Genomic DNA, 21,065 nt, shown 5'->3' on the forward strand with positions numbered 1-21,065 from the left:
TTCGTCAGGAATGAGCGGACCCAGTCAAGGGCCGTCCCTCCGATACCAGCCTCTTTGACACGGTCGACCAAGATGGTGTGGTCGACCGTGTCAAAGGCCGCCGACAGGTCCAGAAGAATCAGGGCTTGGTGGGTGTTAGAATCGGCGCCTCTACGGAGTTCCTCCATTACAGAGAGAATGACCGCCTCTGTGGAATGGGCGGGTCTGAACCCGGCCTGCTGGGGGTCCAAGAAGTTGGAGTCCTCAATAAAAGAGCTGAGGATACTAGTTACGTACGTCTCGAGTACCTTGCTTAGGTAGGGAAGAAGGGAGATGGGGCGGAAGTTGCCCATGACCGTAGGGTCAGCAGTGGGTTTCTTTAGAATGGGAACTACCTCTGCGTTCTTAAATTGGCTGGGGACCTCTCCGAGCAGGAGAGAACTGTTCAGGAGGGCCAGAGGAGAAGTGGGGCAGGCTGAGAAAGCAGCCTGGAGAATTGCGGGGGGCAGCAGTCTGTGGGGGAGCCAGAGGAAACTTTGTTAAGCAGGGCGATGAAAACGTCTTCTGATAAGGGGGGGGAACTGAGTCAGAGAGTGAGAGTTGGTGGAGGGAGCAGCCTCAGTGAGGGGTATAGTCAGGGGTATGGAAGAGATACTATTTTTGATTTTGCTAATTTTTTCTATGAAGAAGCAGTTGAGGGAATCGCAGAGTGCCTGAGATGGAAGGGGTTTGATGGTCACCCTATCTGGATGTGAGAGTTCTTCTACAATGGCGAAGATGTCTTTTGATTTTTGCGCAGAGTTGAGGATTTTGGTGGAAAAGTAGGTGGTTTTGGCGGCGGAGATTGCTCGTTTATATTCTCCCAGTAATTTTAGAAAAGGTGGTTTTTCTAAGGGATCATAACTTCTACGCCAGCGACGCTCGGCTTGGCGGAGACCGAGTTTTAAAGATTTAAGGTTGTCAGAGAACCAGCGATGTGCGTCGTGAGGGCGCTTGGTTCTGATTAGCTTGAGGGGGGCGACCTTGTCACTGGCGGATTCTAGCCAATTAACGAGTGCAGCTGCTTGGGAATCGATAGAACCAGAGCTGGGCGGAACTGACGATGTTAGAGAGGTAAGGAATAGGTCAAGATCTGCTTTGTTCCAGTTTCTAGCCAAGAGGCTAGTGCCTCGACTGCGAGGGTGCGGAGGAGGAACCAGGAGGAGGAAGGAAATGAGGTGATGGTCTGACCAGTGACAAGGTGTGATCATGAGTGACTTAATATCGAGATTATAGGTCCACACTTGATCTAGAATATGGCCCTTGGAGTGAGTGGGTGAGTGAACGTGTTGAAGACCATTGAGTCCAGTTAATAAGTCAGTAAAAGCCAGGGATTGCGGGCTTTCATGGGCGTCTGACGGCCAGTAGTTAAAATCACCCAGGACCAGAAGTTTAGAGTTATTAATTGTGAGCTGGGAAAGCAAGTCACCAAAGTGAGAAGAGAAATTGGGCATGGATTGGGGGGGACTGTTCTGCGAACCAGTTCAGGTACAAGGGACTCCCCTTTCGGGGCCCTAGTCTTTTACACACCAGCGGTCAGATCTCATCGAGGATACGCGCTCCTGATGTGTAAAGTCACTAAAGTAACTTACATCAGCATGCAAAGGTGGTTCCTATAAAGGTACTATGCATGTCACTTTCGATGCGGAGGTCGCCAGCCCAGAGCCGAGTGATGCCATCTACCAGCACGCAAGGTTAATGATCGAAAATCTCCCAGATAGTCTGACACCTGGGATATTCAAATATAAGGAATCTGAGGCAGGATAGAGTCTATACCAGGTAGGGCATTACAGAAGGTAAGTAATTTGTTCTTTAGCACATTAACCCCAGACCTATTGGCTTAATCAATGCTTTTTATTATTGTTTATTATGATAAACAAACATGATTATAAGTTGGTAGCTGTTCTTGACCTGAACCGCTGGTATATTAGTCATGTCAAGGCTTGCTCTCCTTCACAAGTACTCCAAAATTATGAATCTGATATGATTATGAACTCATTTCTGGACCACCATCACTTTGAGTGGTTTGGCGCTCTCTCAGAAAGGCCTCTCTCAAAACAGTTTGCAGTGGGTGCTGACTACACCCAGACTGTGAACTAGATACTTTTTAGCAATGATTGTGCTCCTTACCATGGGCACTGACTGGCTTAGCTCTTAGGAACCCTCTCTAAGAGGCAAATCAAACTATAACCTTCAGTATTATGTTTTTTCCACAAACTTCCTCTTACTTCTAGACATGGCACTCCAAGTGAAGCCAAGTTCTGTCATCAGATAGCACAAACTGTACAAAGGCAAAACTTTTTATCTGATTTTAGTGAACTCACTGCGAGGTTCGCGTTTATATGTGATGTTTTCAAGACTGAACTTATATTAACTGTAAAGTCATGTAAAAGTATATGGAACTATCTCAGTGAGTAACTTTTCCATTTTTGGTGATGTGCAGAGCTGAATTTGCAAGTTTGTCGAACTGAGCTGAATGTTGCCAGGACCATGGTTGCCATCTTTGACTACAATCCCCGCGAGAGTTCTCCAAACGTGGATGTAGAGGTATCTACTACTTTTATGACAGTGTGTTTTTCCTATCGTTAACACATGCTGTTGATGTCTGCAGGCTACTGTAGTCTTTAACAGTTTCAAAATGATAACCTCTAGTTGTAATATGTTGCGTACTTGGTCTTCCCTAAGAAACTTTTTCAAGTCTTGACAATAGGCACAGGATGTAATAAAGAAGCTAAGTTTATGTTTTGCATGTCGTTTTGCTTTTTCAAATACTATCAAAACGTTATTTCTGAAACGTTCTCTTTATATAAAGCACATTCGTTTGTAATTCATCATGGAAAGAGGTTGTTTTTAGGTGAGCATAGCCGAACTCCACAGAGATAGGAAGCATTCTAAATTATATCTGTGTCCTGTGTGAATTGTGCTTCATACGGTTTCTTCACAGGAACTGCCTTATCCAGACTCAGTTTGATAATTGAAATTTCCTCTTTGTAAACTATAACTATTTAATCTAATAAAGACATCTTGCCGCAGTTTCCTTAGCTTTTGAATTCTCCCCTGGTTGCAGTCTGGATCCAGAAATTTTTCAGCAGTACCTCTGCTTGCCAGGGGATAGTGTCGTACGGCTCCGTAATGATGTTGACTACTCCAGTCATGACGTAAGTGAAGCCAAATAGTCCCTTCTGGCGTGCAGATGTCAGTTTCTTCTTTTCTGCACTGTGACGCAGATCCGGAGAAGCGGTTCCTTGAGTCATTTGTTTGACCTACCTCGATACTTTGTTGTCAGTGGAACAGTGTGTCCTTTCTATGTCTGCAGGTTTCAAACCTTTTGAGTCTTGTAGCCGACATATGTCTGTGACGGACCTGCATACAATTTGTATGTGGTGTTTAAGTGAGCACCACAACGCCGAGTATTGTGGCTCCTGCCAGAAACTAAAACCAAAGTCGCAGCGTCTGAAGTTGATGGCGGCACGTGTGTCACGCTCCTCAGAGGCTTTCCACACTCGGTCTTCATTGTCCAGTGAAGAGTGTTTGCGGGGTCGTTCTGGGAGCCGGAGCCGTTCTGGAGGATGTCGTTCTCCGGGGAAGTCAAAAGGTAAGGGCCGGGTGAAGTCGCGGCATTCTTGGACTTCACCTCATGGAGATAAGACCGTTGAGGGGTTTTTGAAAGCTGCAATATCAAGGGCGCACTGCCTCAATTTCTACGTTACTGTGTTAAGTTTGAAAGGGTAGCTGTGTAGTGCGTGAAGAGCAGACGGAAAAACACCCTTAACCGTCTAAAAAGTCAGAGACTAAACAACAATTAAACAGCTGTGCTCTCGAACTACATAAAGGTGTCACAAAATCCAGTACAATAACAGGTATGATCAATTAACAGAAGCAGATTCTTCAGTGTGTTTCTTGTCCCAGCAAAGAGATGATTTATTGCATCCAGACTTGAGAAAATGTCACAATATGCCGACACGTGTTTCGTTGTGTGCCGTTGAGTCAACACGACTCTTCAGGGCTGATGGTACAAAAATTGCGTACATATAATCAGTGGTGCGTCATATCACTGTAATATTATGCATAAATTGACAAGAAGTGCATCAACCATGCAGTGGTAATGTGCGTGTACATTCGCACATAGTGGATGTGAAGAGTGACGACGCTCGAGATATAGAGAGTGTGCCACTTCAAGGAAGTGAGTGGGTGACCTTGAGTGGAGGTGCTATGACAGTGAGGTATATAATGAAGTTAACGTTTAAAAAGTGGGAGGGGTAAGTGAACTCACGGTGGTCCTGCATTCCGAGGGTGACACAGTGTCAAAATGTCATGGTAAGAGCGAATTACAGTGGAGTTTGTGAACATAATGGGTGACAAGTTCAATTGGGGTTGTGTGGGTCTGATTGGTGGTTAAAAACGAACGCTAGTGTCAGAAGTGACTTTACAAGAAACATGCTCTCTCTAAACAAACATGTAGTTACCTTTAGACTCGACACCAGGAATGGGTCGAGGGTAGTCTGGACCTAATGGTACTGTTCTATGCGGGTAGATTAGAGATTTATACTGAAAAAACGAAAAGAAAGACTCATCAGGAGGGCATGCGGAAGAGAGGAATGTCCAAGTACATCTCAGCGGATGCACAGAAATTATAGTCATAAAGCGGAAAAGAGATTCCATGGGGAGTTTCCTTACCACTGCTTATTTCTGGTTCAAAGATATAGGTGAGTAAAGGTAGATTATCCAGTGGAATCAAATTCCGTTGTGTCAGCTAAGTTCCGCCCTATCGGGTGTGTCAGAATCTTCACAATAAAAGCGCTGTGGTAAAACACAACGCATTACAAGTACCAGGATCATTAAGCTGAAATTAGCCTCTAACGCGTTGTGCTGAATTATAGTCACGGTGTGATAGGTGAAGAGAATGACAAAAGCAATAAATATGTTTTATACCTGGAAATGGGTAAGTTTCAGGCATGTAGGTCGGATCCTGTTAAATCAGCTTAGTTCCGCCCTGTTAGGGTGACGGAATATCCCAAATATCAGCGCTATGGTGAAAAGGGAAAATAAATATCAGCTATATTGGGCTGAAGGTCAGATCCTGTTTAATCAGCTCTGTTCCGCCCTATTCGGGTGGAATATCCAAAATACCAGCGCTATGGTGAAAAAGGAAAATAAAAACCAGCTGTATTGGGCTGAAAGTAACATCTATCGCGTTAAACACTATGACAAACCTCTAATATAATTAATAATTAATTAATGTAATAAAAGTAAATGGATTGAAATTCTGTACCTGGAAACGTGTGTGTTTCAGGCAGTGACCGGGAGGGGATCCATCGATAAAAAGGCATCCAAAAACGTGTTCGTTTCTTTGGTGAGCGGCGTTCTGTGAAAGTAAAGATTGACACGCACGCTTCACCGATATGAAATCTAGTTCCTATGGGCTCGTAAATTCATTAGATTGCTGATTTCGTCGTAGTAGGGAAAGCAAAAGAACTTACTCTAGGTCTGGTATCCCTCCTCTTTAGGTTCCCGGTGGCCGTCTATCGCGAACGGACACATGACCGGGGGGGGAGGTCTTGCTTTGTAGGAGTGTTAGAAATAGAAGATGTCGGTCGGTTTGTGAGACAAAACGTGGCCGCCATCTTGGTATGGGGAGTTATTAATGAAATCCATAGTACTTTCTCAGTTAATTATTGTTGGGAGAATGCTAGTAAGTACATGGTGTCCTCATAACTTATTGTAATTACAACAATGTTAGTGTGTACAAGTGCCACACCATTTTGGAATGAGATGAGAGGTAGTAGTAAGATAGGAAGCATGAGCACTGTTAAGATAGTATAATAGACTAGTTAGGCGGAGCGAGAGTTTGCCCGACTTAGGTGGGTGTGTTTGCTCCTCAGCCTGATAGTAATGAAAAACGGAGTTCTATTGCCCGGAGAGTAGTCTATAGACTGGTGAGTGGTGGGTGGAGGCTGAGATTAGAATCATCACCTGCTATTGTGACCCGGTGCCTATGAGTGTGACATAGTTCTGTGGTCAGTGACTAGTTGAGGTCTTAAATCGTCGAGTGAAGGTGCATTACCGTTCTTGTGTATTCGTGACTTTGTATATCACATTAATAGCATCATTTCATTTCATTTTTGTCTGGTCTCGCCAACGGTGTGGTGGATCATGACAAAGACCACTAAGACAGCTAAGTATTAAGATCAACATTATAACACTCATTGTACATGTTACAGTATATGCATAATTGAAAAATCATCATCATTCCAAAGGTGTAGACGTAATATGAAAGGTGTCTCTTGTCATCTCTCGTAGGTCTAACAGTGAATAGATCTTAACACTATAGGTAGATGGATGTTTTAAGGTCTGGATCCCAAAAGCTGACTTGTCAGTCGCCCAGAAAGTATTGAAGCTCAGGGACGTAGTTTAGCCCATGTTCCACGCACTGAAGACGCATGATCCATGTGGCCTCTCTACGTCTGAGCGTCAATTCTCCGTTACCCCCTCTGATGTTGAGGGGAATCATGTCAATCCCAAAGACACGTACATTGATGTCATTCTCCAGTGGTTGACATTCTGCTATATGTAGAGCTACAGGGTACCTAGGGTCTCTTTTCTGGATAGCTCTCATATGTTCTGCTATTCTTTCTTTGAGTGTCCTAATTGTGCTGCCTACATATATCTTGCCACATTGGCATTCGATTATGTACACAACGAATTTGGTCAGGCAAGTGATGTTGTGCTTGATTTTGTATATGGTTCCTCCCGGGCCCTTGAAAGTTGTAGTGCCATGTTTGCCCCAAATGCACATGGAACAGAAACCACATTTATAAAAACCCAGGCCTCGTGTGGATAGCCAATCACGAGCTGTAGTGTTTGGGGGAACTGTAGGGCTCAGTTTGTTCTTAAGAGTGAAACCTCTTCTGTATGTAATGGAGGGTCTATCCGGAAGGAAGTCCTTAAGCACCGGATCCTCTGTAAGCAGTTTCCAGTGTTTATTAAAACTCTTTTTGGTAGTGTGATTGAGTGCATTGTATTCTGTTATCAATCTGATTTGTTGGCTGGAGGACTCTGTCTCCGTACGTGTCTTTAGACAATCTGGTCTAGGGATGGTTCTAGTCTTTCGTTCTGCTAACTTGAGGGATGCGTTAGAGTATCCTCTCTGTAGGAATCTGTCTTTCATATTAGACATACAGGTCTCGAATTCACTGGATTCACTGCAGTTGCGCTTAGCCCTTAGGAATTCTCCATAAGGGATAGAACGCAACTGGTGTTCAGGGTGAAAACTGGCGGCATGGAGTAAGGAATTACAGGAGGTTGGCTTCCTGAATAGTTTAGAGTGTAGTTGGTTATTCTTCACATAGAATTCTAAATCTAAGAACTCCATATTGGTGAGGCTATGCCGCATGGTGAAGCTCATTTCCCATGTATTGTTGTTCAGATGTTCCAGAAAGGATTGAAGTAGTGCTTCAGAGCCTGACCACAACAGAAAACAATCGTCAATGTAACGACCCCAAAAGACTATGGAGTCGACGTATCTAATGCCTTTGGTGCCCCAGATCAAGTCCGCCTCCAGAGCCCCCATAAAGAGATTGGCAAAGGAGGGGGAGAATTTGGAGCCCATGGCTACTCCCTTCTTTTGTCGATACCAATTTCGATCAAAAATGAAGAAGTTGTTTTCTAGGATGATTCTCATCATATGTAGTAGCATGTTGGTGTGTGCCCAGAGTGAAGCAGGTCGGTTAGATAAAAGTTTGGTGATTGCTGTTAAGCCTAGTTCAGGATTGATGCTGGTGTAGAGAGACACCACATCTAAGGTCACTAATATGGTGTCTTGTTGCCACTCCATGTCTGACATGATGCTAAGTATATGTTTAGAGTCTTGTATGTAAGACGGAAGATTTTTGACCAAAGGCCCCAAGAAAAGATCCACATACTCTGCGATTTTTTCGGTGGGACCTCCAATCCCCGATACTATCGGTCTTCCTGGAGGAAATGGTAGATTTTTGTGGACTTTGGGTAGCGTATACAACCAGGGATACGTAGGTTTGAAAACTTTACGGTATAGGTACTCGTTGTCATCTAGAAGACCAGATTGTTTCCAGTTGAGTAAGAGTCCATTGATTAGAAGTGTTAGTGGACCCATGGGGTTATGATTGAGTAACTCATAACATGATTCATCATTGAGTTGGCCTTGGATCTCATTATTGTAGTCAATCAGATCCATGACCACCACATTGCCCCCTTTGTCTGCCTCCCTGATGATTATGTTGGGATTGTCACTTAAGGTGGAAAGTGCTAACCGTTCCCCTTTGGTTAAGTTGTCTTTGTATTTGAATTTAGAGTTCAAGTTTTTGATATTAGTTCTATTCAGATCCTCAAGAACATATCTATGAAATCTGTCAATCACATTATCTCCTGATAATGTAGGTGTCCATTTGGATTTACTTTTTAAGCCACTCGCCATACTGTAATCAGTCTCAACATCCAACTCCTCAAGTAACCTTTCCATTTCGAGAGGACTGTCTTCCCTGTCTGTTAAAGAAAGAAGCAAATGTGTAGATTGCACATCTTTAATGGTCAAAGAAACATCATCAAAAACATTTGGAGTGTGTCTAGGTTGTCTCTGCCTGTCCTGTGCTCCCGCAAAATGTTTTTTTAATTTGAGGTTACGAATGAATTTAAAGATATCAATCTTGGTTTGGCACAAGTCGCCGGTAGCATAGGGATTGAAGCTCAGGCCTCTGCTCAATAAGGAGACCATCTCAGGTGTCAAAGGGAATGAGGACAAGTTGATGACTTGTACTTTGTCACCCGATGCGTCTAGTTCTTCTGTGTCCCTGACCTCAGTTTCCTGCGATAGTCTTCGCTTGTTGCCACGTTTGCCCCTGTGGGGTTTGGGTCTGCAGCGGCTCTTGCTGGCTGTATTCTGACTCCTTTCCTCACACGTTCCATTTCTAAAAAAAAGGTAGAATTATTGGGCTCAGAGTTGGCCAAAATTTCATTCTCAATGTCACTGAGCCCAGTGGAGCTCAGGGAGGTGGTACTAGAGTTGACAGAACTAGTGGTGGTGGTTCTGCATGTCTGTGTTCCAGTTTTGGGTTTGGGGATCAGGGAATCATATTTCCTGTCGAAGGTATAGATTCTACTGTTTTTATAGTCTGCCTCATCCCTTTTGATTTGACGTGCCTTTCTGTTCCTAATTTCCGCCTCATGGAGACTCCATCTCCCAGGGCTGCTACTTCTTGGCGGTTGAGGAGGCCGTACATGACTCCGCACCATGTCTCCCCCTGTTTCCGGGAGCCAGGGCATTGATGGCTCAGATAAGGGAATATTTTAATTCCTTGCACCTCAACAGGTTAGTGTTAGATTCCTTACCTTAGAATATCCCCAGGCATCAGACTGGATCTGGAAAGATTTGCGTAGCAGTACCCTTGCGCATCGGTAGGCGTCGCCTGGGGCTCTGCGTACGCGTCGGCGTCGTGATCGCCTGGATGACGTTGTCGGAGTACTTAGACGCTGCCCACGCACGATGACGTCAGTTCTTCTTTTTTCCGCGCCAGTAAGCGCAGATCCGGGAAGAGCAGTACTCTGGTCATTTTTTGACTACCTTTTTTGATCACTTTTGGTCATCTTTTCGAGTCGACATCGACTCCTGGTGCCGATAGGGATGCCTGGGTTTAAGCCTTGTGCGGACTGTCACCACCTGATGTCGGTGACAGGCCCCCACCATCGGTGCCTTTACTGCCTCGGGGCCGAACACGACGACAAGTCGTGTCCCGACTGCCGGGCCTTGACCTTGAAGGCTACGCGGGAGCGATCCCGCAAGCTGCTCGAGCTCCGGCAATCGGCTCTGCGCGCGGCTCGAGGTCCCGGTCGAGGAGGAAGTCGAGGGACCGGTCGCAGAGCCGCAGTCATCGGTCAGGTTGACGCTGCGACTTCTGGGGCTGATGGCCTCCTGCATCCTTCTGGTGCATCATGCCAGGTGGCGGATGCGGGCTCTGCAGTGGGACCTGAAGTTTCAGTGGGCCCAGCATCAGGGCAACCTGTCCGACCACGTCCTGATCTCGGAGGGCACTGCGAGACAGTTGCAGTGGTGGCTCACGAACCGCGATTGGGTCAGCGGCAGATCCCGTTCCCTACCCCAACCGGAGCACGTAGTGGTGACCGATGCATCATTCCTGGGCTGGGGGAGCCACATGGGAGAGGCGGAGAGAGCTGCAAGCGATCCGTCTTGCACTGAAAGCATTCCTTCCCTCTGTCCGGGGAAGTGTAGTGCAGGTGTTCACGGACAACACCACCGCCATGTGGGCCTGCAACAAACAGGGCGGGGTACGGTTGTGGACCCTTTGTCAGGAGTCTGTGCACTTCTGGCAATGGTTGGAACACCAGGGCGTCTTCGGGCCCTCAGTCCCGACACCGGGCCCTTGCGGGCCGGTAGCTCCGGCCCCGGCGCCGTTGTCGACTCCGGTCCCAACACCGCAGGGCCCCACAGGATCCAGGCCTGGATCAGGGCCGTCGCCAGTCGTCCTCACGATTCCTCCGCTGGCGCCGACCCCCATGGTGTCGCTCCCGGCACCGTCTTCGGACGACGTCGTCCTCGGTTTCAGCCCCATTCCACGTCCAACGCCTGTGCGGCGCCGTCTACGACGTCGGTGGGTTAGCCTTTTGCCTATGACCCGGCTCCATGATTTTTGCCTGATTATCAGGACACGGATGAAGGGGACTGGGAGGGGTCTGAGGACCCTCTGGCATTGCAGTGCCAGTTGAGTAAGGACTGGGCAGATGAGCTGGGGGGAGGCCATTGGTCTAGACACTTCGCCATTCATCTCTACTCCCTCCATGGCTTCAGAGGAGGGTGCTGCTTACAGCATGGTGTTGAACAGGGCAGCCAAGGCCTTGGCTCTTGAGCTCCCTGTTGCAACCGTGATTACTAACCTCTTCACTGAGGTGCTCAACCCGCAGGCAAGCTCCTCGGAGCCTCTACTGCCGTTTAACTAGGCCCTCACCGACATTCTGATGGGCACCTGGTCCAAGCCTTCTACAGGCCTTCCTGTGGATCGGAACGTGGCCCGACGCCACCGTCCGGTCCCGGGCGACCCCTGCTTTTCTGTCCACCCACCCCACCTCTGAGAGTCTGATTATCCAGGCCTCAACGTCCCAGACCGAATTCCCGACCGCTCCTCCGGATCGGGAATCCAAAAGGCTTGATCAGATCCTTCAGGTGCATCATGCCAGGTGGCAGATGCGGGATCTACAGTGGGACCAGCATCAGGGCAACTTGTCCGACCACGTCCTGATCTCGGAGGTGTAGGAAGGTGGATATCTGACTATGGTTACCCCCAACTTTTTGCCTAGTGTTTAGCTGGTTTTCGACTTAGTTGGCCTGGGATCCTGCTATTCAGGACCCCAGGCTTCCTGCTCTCTCTGTTAAAATGGACTCCATGTACCTTAGGTACAGATCTAATTGGTATTGGGTCACTCTTGTAAGTCCTTGTACAGTGTACCATAGGTACCCAGGGCATAAGTGCACCAAAGGCCTACCAGGGGCTGCAGCATGTATTATGCCACTCCTGGCTGGCTATCTAAACAGACACAACTGGCTGGTCACACTGCTGGGGCAAGGTGGTGTAATCACCCTTTGCTTTACCTATAGTATACCTATATCTAACCCTAAAATGGACACATATAATCCTATAAGTCACTCCTATGGCAGGCCTTAACAATCCTGGAGGCAGAGTGCTTGGAATTATGTGAGATGGTGCTCTAGCATGAGCTGAGCCTGTCTGCAGCTTTCGGAACCAAGTCCTTTAGCTGTTTCCATAATAACGCTATACCATATACTCTTAAGTGCATTATAATCCTCACGGTTATTGCTAACTTTGGCATCGCATTATCAAAACATGTCGAGTAAGGTGTCATACGAATTGAAATACTACCCCCTCTCCAGTTCTGGCGACCGGGGTAGCATTCCACCCTTTTAGAGGGACACGACATGTATGTAACTGTGAACCCCGGTTAAAGTTAACTCGAGCCTCAGCATCACAAAATGGATGCTGCCACCACAGACACAAGTCTGACCTCCTGCTGCTGGGAGTCCTTCCAGCGAGGGAGGCCTGGACAAAGGGTTTCCTGCCTTGGGAGGTGCTAGCACCACCCCAGACAGGATTTTGTGTATTAGGTAGGACAGGCCTGAAAGGAATGAGACATGCCTGGGGCACACAAGGTGTCCCTGTGCATACACCGGTTCAAACCAGTTGCTGGGGCACTCCAGTCCCAGCTCTGGCACGAAACCGGACAAAGGATAGGGGGTGTAACCACCCCCCTTCCTGGTCCCACCCATAGGAGGGACCTAGTCATAGTACAGCCCCCTTTAGGAGAATAAAGGTAGGAGCTGGTCCCATTCCAAATTACATTAATCCTGATTTGAAACTCTACAAGAGGAAACTCTGGACTTCCACGTTCTGCTCCACAGAAGACTGAAGAAATCTCCCTTGTGGCCAAGGAGTGACCACCCTGCACAAGCAGGCACCATCAAGCGTTCCAGCGGTTCACTTTGTCGTCTTCCCAAGTGGATCCAGACTTCCGAGCCCGACGAGACCCGGACTTCCAGACCTCTCCGGCCTCTACCTACATCTGCAGCACAGCTGAGATCCGTGGGTGCGACGAGACACATGGGACCAGCCATCTTGAAAAAACTGCACTTCGCTTCCAGCACGACTTCAGAGGCATCCTCGACAAAGTGCTTTGGGGATTGAGAAGCCCTAGCCCCGAGCAGCTCCTGCACAGAAGATCAGCCCTCCAGCATCCACGAGATCTGCGTGGGGCCCTTTTGCTTGATTGCTGCTCGACGCGTTGTCTGGTCACTTGCCGGCTGGGTAGTGACCTCCTAGACGACGATCCACAACATCTACACTGCTGGTCTGGTTGCTCCAGACTAGCCCTTGCTTCCCTGCAAAGGAGAAGCACCCCGGACCCTCCTGGTCCGCACCAGACGCCTTTTCCACTCACCGCGTGGGTTGCCTTTGCCAAGGCCTGTTGACGCCGAATCCGGAGCCAACACCGCCGACAGCGAGAGCCTGCGTGGGACAGCACGTGGCTCCATCCTGGTCGTCGAAGACACCACTTGGTCCAGCAGAGTCAAGCGTCCACTCTTCACCTGATCGCGACGACAGCATCTGGTTCCTTCCTGGTTCCACTCCAGTCACTAGCTAGTGACTGTGAACATTGTCCCCTCTGCTTTCAGGTCTTCATCTTCCTCGATCCACCCTTGGATCGGTCCGGACAGCTTCCTCCTGGTCGCCTGCAGCATCTTTCTTCAAGGCTCCATAGACTTCAACGCGGAAACCCGATACACTTTCACACCTATGCACCCGCAGCCCGTGAGTGAGGTAACGAGCATTTTGGTGCTCAAGGGTAGATTGACTCTCCCAGTGTCCAGGTATCCAGTCGTTTTATTCCCAGGTAGTCGGAACTGTCTATTACTTACCTTTTCGTAATTTGTACTGTCCATTGACTTTGTACCGCATCTCGCGTGTGAGTTCACACTATGCACACTTGTCCTGTGGGCCTCCTGCTCCTTACCTAAGGTTAGGGTAGTGTAGTGCCAGCGATCCTACAGCCTCTGCACACCTTCATTTCCTCTATCGATTTCCTTATACCATTTACGCATTATATGGTTTGTCGTGCCCCTAGGGCACCATTGTAATTTGTGCAACTTATCGTAATTTTCTTAAGAGTCTTGTCATGTGCTTAGCTCTCTGATCTCATAAAGAGTTCCGAGGTGTTTTGTTAGTTATAAATATCTTGTTTATTTTCATAACAACCTGTGTGGTGTCCTTTCATTTGGTATTCAAGGGGTTATATGTGGAAAAACAGCTGGCTTCACATGCCAAAAGAGTTTAGCCTAAGACTGCTTTGTCCATGCTACCATTAGGATAGCTGGTCTATAAGGTTGACTTACAACCAATCACCATAAGAGTTGTTTGGACTGATACAAGGTGATCACTAGAACCAGTGAGCATCATATATCAGGCCAACTTCTCACAGGAGGGCACTGCGAGACAGTTGCAGTGGTGGCTCACGGACCGCGATTGGGTCAGCGGCAGATCCCTCTCCCTACCTCAACTGGAGCACGTAGTGGTGACAGATGCATCCCTCCTGCTCAGGGGGCCACATGGGAGAGGGGGAGATTAGAGGCCTCTGGTCTCCGGCGGAGTCCCGGCTCCATATCAACCTTCTGGAGCTGCGTGCGATCCGTCTTGCACTGAAAGCATTCCTTCCCTCTGTCCGGGTAAGTGTAGTGAAGGTGTTCACTGCCATACCACCGCCATGTGTTACTGCAACAAACAGGGCGGGGTGGTATCGTGGACCCTTTGTGAGGAGGCTCTGCGCCTCTGGCAACAGCTGGGACACCAGGGCGTCACCCTGGTCGTTCAACACCTGGCAGGTTCCCTGAACGCCAGGGCAGACGAACTCAGTCGCCAGTGCATGATGTATCACTAATGGCGTCTAAACTCGGACGTGGCGCAAGGTCTCTTTCAGCAGTAGGGAGAGCCTTGGTTAGATCTATTCGCCACCGAAGAGAACGTGCAATGTCATCAGTTCTGCACGTTGGAATTTCCAAGGAGGCACTCGCTCGGAAACGCTTTTTGTTGCGAGTGGCGCTGCGGTGTGTTGTACGCCTTTCCGCCTTTACCACTTCTGCCCAGAGTGCTGAAAAAGATCAGACCCGACCGGTCCCAAGTCATCCTTGTGGTTCCGGACTGGGCACGAAGTACTGGTATCCCGAGCTACTCAGCATGTCTGTAGATCCCCCGATTCGTATGCCTCTTCGGGAGGACCTTCTGTCGCAGCAGCAGGGGACAGTCCTCCACCCGAACCTGTCCAGTCTCCACCTACAATGGTGGAGATTGAGCGGCGACAGTTGAGGCCATTTGACTTGCCTTCTGAAGTCTGTGACATGATTCCGGCAGCCAGGCGTCCCTCCACAAAATTGGTATACGCCTGCAGGTGGAACAAATTTGTGGCATGGTGCACAGCAAAGGCTGAGGATCCGCTCTCTGCCCTCTTTCATAGGTTCTCCTCTTTCTTCTTTCCCTGGCCCAGCAGAGCTCTGCTCTGGGCACTATCGAGGGATATCTTTTGTCCGTTTCAGCCTTTTTGAGACTTCCTGATCAGCCTTCTCTTTTCAAGTCCCCTTTTGTAAATAGATTCTTGAAAGGCCCTCCTGTTCCCTTTTTAATGCTTCAGTGGGACTTGAATCTGGTGTTAACCTATCTGATGTATGCTCCCTTTGAGCTGCTCCATAACTGTCCTTTACGTCTTCTGATTCTAAAGACTGCTTTCCTGGTTGCCATCACCTCTGCCAGAAGAGTGAGTGAGCTCCAGGCTCTTCCCTCTAAGCCTCCTTTCATTTCTGTCCATCTGGACACAGTTGTTCTGAGGACTTGTCCTTCTTTTCTACCCTAAGTGGTTGTAGGAAGGTGGATACCTGACTATGGTTGCCCCCAACTTTTTGCCTGGTGTTTTACTGGTTTTCCGACTTAGTTGGCCTGGGGCCCTGCCAATCAGGACCCCAGGCCTACAGCTCTCTCTCTAAAATGGATTCCATGTACCTTAGGTACATTTCCAATTGTACTGGGCCACCTTATCAGACCCTGTAACTCAGGGCATAGGTGTACCCAGGGCCTACCAGGGGCTGAAGCATGTATTATGCCACCCCTGGATGGCCATCTAAATCTGACACAACTGGCTGCACGACAGCTGGGGCAAGGAGGTGTACTCACCCTTTGCTTTAGATATAGTATACCTATATCTAACCCTAAAAATGGACACACAGATTCCTATCAGTCACTCCTATGGCATGCCTTGACAATCCTGAAGGCAGAGTGCTTGGAATCGTGTGAAATGGTGCTCTGGCATGAGCTGAGCCCGTTTGCAGCTTGCGGAACCAAGTCCTAATAGCTGTTCCATGATAACGCATACCATATACCCTTAAGTGCATTATAATCCTCGCGGTTAAATGCTATCTCTGGTATCGCTTTATCAAAACATGTCGAGTAAGGTGTCATACGAAGTGGAATACTAACCCCTCGCCCATCCTGGCGACGGGGTTAGCATTCCACCCTTCTAGAGGGACACGACATGTATGTAACTGTGAACCCCGGTTAAAGTTAACTGAAGCCTCAGCTCCACAAAATGGATGCTGCCACCACAGACACGAGTCTGACCTCCTGCTGCTGGGAGTCCTTCCAGTGAGGAGAGCTTGGACAAAGGGTTTCCTGTCAGGGGCGGTGCTAGCACCATCCCAGACAGGGTTTTGTGCATCCTGGGTAGGCAGGGCTTTACAGGAAGGTGACTGCTGAGTGGCACCCCGGTGCTCACTACGCATCTGCCGGCTAGAACCAGTTCCAGGGGCACACCAGCCCCTGGCCTGGGGAAAGTCCGGCATGGGAGAGGGGTGTAACCAACCCCTTCCTGGTCCCACCCCTAGGGCAGGACCTAGTCGCGTACCCACCCCTTTCTTTAGGATAAAGGCAGGAGTGGGGACCCTTCCAGATTAGATCATCTTTGAATCAAGAAACGATTTTCTACGAAAGGACTTCAAGACTCTTCTCAATATTTCTCCCTTGTGACTAAGGAGTAGTCACCCTGCATCCGCAGGCACCATCTAAGAACTCTGCGGTTTTCTGCACGTCCTTCCTCAGGAATCTGACCGACCAGCATGACGAGACCCGGCTTCCCTGGCACCTCTGACCTCTACCTACCTCTACAGCTAAGCTCCAGCACCGAAGTCCAGCCTCCCAGCATCTCCACGATCTGCGTGGGGCCCTTCTGCTTTTTGCTGCTCACCGCATTGTTTGGCTACTAGCCCGCTGGCTTGTGGCATTCTTAACGACGGCCGACGACATCACTGCTGCTGGTCTGGTTGCTCCAGACTGGCCCTTGCTCCCTTCCAAAAGAGGAGCACCCCGGACCCTCCTGGTCCACACCAGACGCCATTTTAGGTCCACCGCGTGGGCTTGAATTTGCCAAGACTTGTTGCCCCAATCCTGGGTCCAGCGACGTCGACAGCTTCATCCATCGTGGGACAGCTCGCACCTCCATCCTGGTCGCCGACAACGCCTCCTGGTCCGTGAGATCTGCAGAGCACAGCGTCGCCCACTCACCTAGTCGAGGTGACTACCATCCGGTGCCCTCCTGGTGCCACCTGACTACTGGCTAGTAGTCACGAATTTGGTCCCCTCTGCTTTTAGGTGTCATCCATCTTCGATCCAGGCTTGGATCAACTCGAACTATCTTCACTGGTCTCCTGCCAGCAACTTCTTTCTTCAGGCTCCTGGTTCGGCTACGGGGATTCCCGACGTCTTTTGAGACATATGCAGCTGCAGCCCCTGGGCTAGGTAAACTCGGCATTTCGGTGCCCCGGCATAGCCTCACTATCCAAGGGTCAGGATCCACTGTCGTTTTCGATCTACCTTATCGGGTTCGCCCGAGAACACTAACTTTGTGAAATCTAGCCACCATAGCCTTTGTCCCGCATCCCGCGTGAGAGTGCACACTCTGCACCCGAGTCCCCTAGGCCTCCTACTAGCAATCTGAAGGTTCAGTAACGTAGTCCTAGCTATTCCAAAGCCTATTAGTACAGTACATACCTGCTAGTAATTTCGCATTCCACTTTCAGAGTATATGGTTTTTCGTGCCCCTCGGGCATTTGTGTAAATTGTGCAACTTGAAGTATTTTCATTAGAGTTTTGTTGTGTGCTTAGTACCCTGTCCTCATAAAGAGTACAGGGCTGTTGTGATTCTAATAAATACACTGTTTATTTTCATAACACTTGTGTGGTGTCCTTTCACTTGGTGTTCAAGGGGTATATGTGATGGTATAACAGCTGGCTTAACACGCCCTCTAGAGTTTAGCCCGAAGACTGCTCGTATCCACGCTACTAGGATAGCTGGTCTATAAGGTTGACTTACAACCAATCACCATAAGGGTTGTTTGGACTGATACATAGTGATCACTAGAATAGTGAGCACTGCATATCAGGCCAACTTCTCAGATTGGTGAGCAGCGGTTGGGATTTGAGCTTGCTGTTGTTTTACCACACGTATCCTAAGAATATCTTGTGAAAGATCACATAAGTACTCCAGGTACATATAACTTAGCTTAGAATACTCTGAGTTCTACTGAACCAGCTGTTGTAGCTCCTCAAGGCTTAGCACACCTTGGCTACAACTCTTAGCAAGGGATCGGTAGGCAAACATATAGTGTAGGTAGGTGCATCACTTACACCACACTAGAATCAGCATGTCAGACAAAGGAGGAAACTCTGAGTCTCCCCTTGTGTCAGTGGACTTTCCACAGGTCACTTCCAGATATGCTGCTCTTAGCTTCCAGGAGATGAGACAAATCTGTACATCCAGGAAGCTAAAACAGGGTGCAAACCCTACCATTCCTTTTCTGATTGGTCTCTTAGAGACTTATGATGCAAGGAGGGCTGGTAACACAGATCCTTCTCATCCAGATGGGAATATGCCTCCCCTTGAGGGAACCACAGGTGACCCTGACCTTATCCATCTCTCTGCAGAAGGTGAAGAGGAGGATGAGGATCTAGAGCCATCTGAGGATGAGGCAGACAAAGGTCCAGAAATAGTTAGCCAGCTAACTAGGGACAACGTAAGCAGGCATGAGAATGGTACTAGGACACCCCTGGGGCCCATCTCAGGCCAGCTTAACATTGGGAATGGACGAGTTAGGTCTCTATCCAAAGTGAGGGAAGTCAATCTGAGGATTGAAAGGGAAGAACTTGCCCTTGCCAAAGAGAGACTTGCCTTTGCTAGAGAGCAAAAGTTAAGTGGGTTAGATCTCACTGGTGGCAGCATTCTCCCAAGAGAAAAAGACAGGAGTTTAGACACTAGACACCTGAGTAAGATAGTGCCCCCCTTTAAACAAGGGGATGACATCCACAAATGGATGACTTCTTTGGAGAGGGCTTGCACTGTACAGTGTGCCCCCCAGAGTCAGTGGGCAGCTATCTTGTGGCTCTCCTTTGAAGGCAAAGGTAGAGATAAGCTCCTCACTACTAGAGCTGAGGATGCTAACAATTACCAAGTCCTGAAGAATACACTGGTTGATGGGTTTGGTTTAACCACTGAACAGTACAGGTTGATGTTCAGAGAAACCCAGAAAACTCAGTCTCAGGATTGGACTGCCTTTGTTGATTGTGCCACTAAGGCTTTTGAAGGCTGGCTACTGGGAAGTAAGGTTACTGATTTTAAAGGATTGTACAATCTAATTATGAGAGAGCAAATCTTAAGTAATTGTCAGAACCAGTTATTACACCAACACCTGGTAGATTCTGATCTGACCTCTCCACAAGAATTGGGTAAGAGGACAGACAAATGGGTCAGAACCAGGGTCAGGCCTAAGAACCAGGGTGGTGACCAAAAGAAGGAATCAACCAAGCCTCAAGAGAAGGGTGGGAATAAATCTTCTGATCAAACCACAGGGCCCCAAAATTCCTCTGAAAAGGGTGGGTCCCAAACGTCTCCCAAACCCCCAAAGAAACCGTATTGTCATACCTGCAAACAGGTAGGCCATTACAAAAGTGACAACAGTTGTCCCAAGGCCAACAATAATAAGGAGAACATACCCCCAAATAAAGCTTCCCAGCCTCCTGTTACTACTAGTAGTAATCCCCCAGGTGGTGGGAGCTCCCCAAGAATCTGGGTGCTTTTTCTTTGGGAGTGCCTGGGGACTCTGGCCTAGCCAGGTCCCCTGACTTAGATACTCTTGTCTGTGAGACTGGCATGGGGTTTGCCAACTTCACCACCTGTCCCAACACTTTGGGCAGGTACAGTCAGGAACCCCTCATCAATGGTTCAAAAGTTGAGGCCTACAGAGACACAGGGGCTAGCATCACCATGGTGGCTGAGAGCCTAGTCCCCTCAAGGCAACTTATGCCTGGTGCCACATACCAGGTAGTGAACATTGATGGAGTGCAGAGAGATCATCCCATAGCAGTGGTAAATCTCAGCTGGGGAGGTGTCACTGGTCACAAGAGAGTGGCAGTGTCACCAAACTTGCCTGTAGATTGCCTACTGGGGAATGATTTGGAGACCTCAGCCTGGGCTGAGGTAGAGCAAGAAACCCATTTTAAAATGGTAAACCTCCATGGTAAGGTTAGTGGGGCAGTGATAGCCACAGCCCCAGTCCAAGATGTCCCCCCTGAACAGGTCAGGAGGGCTGTGCCAGTCACAGCCCTATCCCAGAAAGATGCCTTTCCTGAACAGGTTGGCAAGGCTGTGATGGTCACAGCGCAAACCCAAACTGAGTCCCTTCCTGAAAAGGTTGGTGGAGTTATGATGGCCACAGCTCAAACTCAGACCGATAATAGTGTTGTGAAGCCTGAAACAATGGATCACTCCACTCAAACTGAGAGCATTGAGGAGGAAGAAAAGTCTTCCCCCTCCCAGACACTAGGTGAGAGCCAGCCTCCGCAGGGAACTGACTCTACCCCTGGTGAAGGAACTGCCCCAGAGGTAGCCAGGCCTAGCCTGGCAGAGCCCCTGATGGCAGTGGGCCCTTCCCAGGTGGGACCCAGTCTGGAGCAGGTAGCCTGCCCCTCTCAACCCTGCCTCCATCATCCCAGGGCTGTAGAGGTCAGGGAGGCCAGTGGTGGACCCCAAAGGGCCCCCTGTCCAAAAGAATTTCCCAATCAGCAGATTAGGATCACTGAAGCTAGTAGTCCTAGCCAAGTGAAAATTAAACACACTCCTGAGGGATCCCCCTTAAACTTAGTTAGGGAACTCCCACAGCTGGACACTGCTGGACACTGCTGGACACAGCCAAACCTGGGACCTAAAAACCCCAAACCTGACCTGTCCCTCCAGTAAGCCAAACAGAGGGACTCAGCCTCCAGCTTTAGGTAGCCAGAGGTTGACCCTGAGAGCTCATAGCAACTCAGTACTGGAAAGAAAGGCACATATGGTGGATAGTGATTGGAGGAAGTTGAGCCCAACAGTAGTGGAGTCTCACTTCAGTACTCCATTCCCACACC

The 21,065-nt window shown here is 48.8% G+C and overlaps 1 protein-coding gene across 1 annotated transcript in view; it reads left to right on the top strand.

Moving 5' to 3' along the window:
* TSPOAP1 (TSPO associated protein 1) overlaps positions 1-21,065 on the top strand; it is a 2,768,302-nt gene that overhangs the window by 2,384,529 nt on the left and 362,708 nt on the right. Inside the window, exon 38 of the mRNA XM_086954028.1 lies at positions 2,462-2,565. Within this exon, the coding sequence (XP_086810154.1) occupies positions 2,462-2,565 (104 nt within the window). The remainder of the gene's footprint in view (positions 1-2,461; positions 2,566-21,065) is intronic.

The sequence above is a fragment of the Lissotriton vulgaris genome, chromosome 2_1 (genome assembly GCF_964263255.1).
Source record: "Lissotriton vulgaris chromosome 2_1, aLisVul1.2, whole genome shotgun sequence".
Classification (NCBI taxonomy): Eukaryota; Metazoa; Chordata; class Amphibia; order Caudata; family Salamandridae; genus Lissotriton; species Lissotriton vulgaris.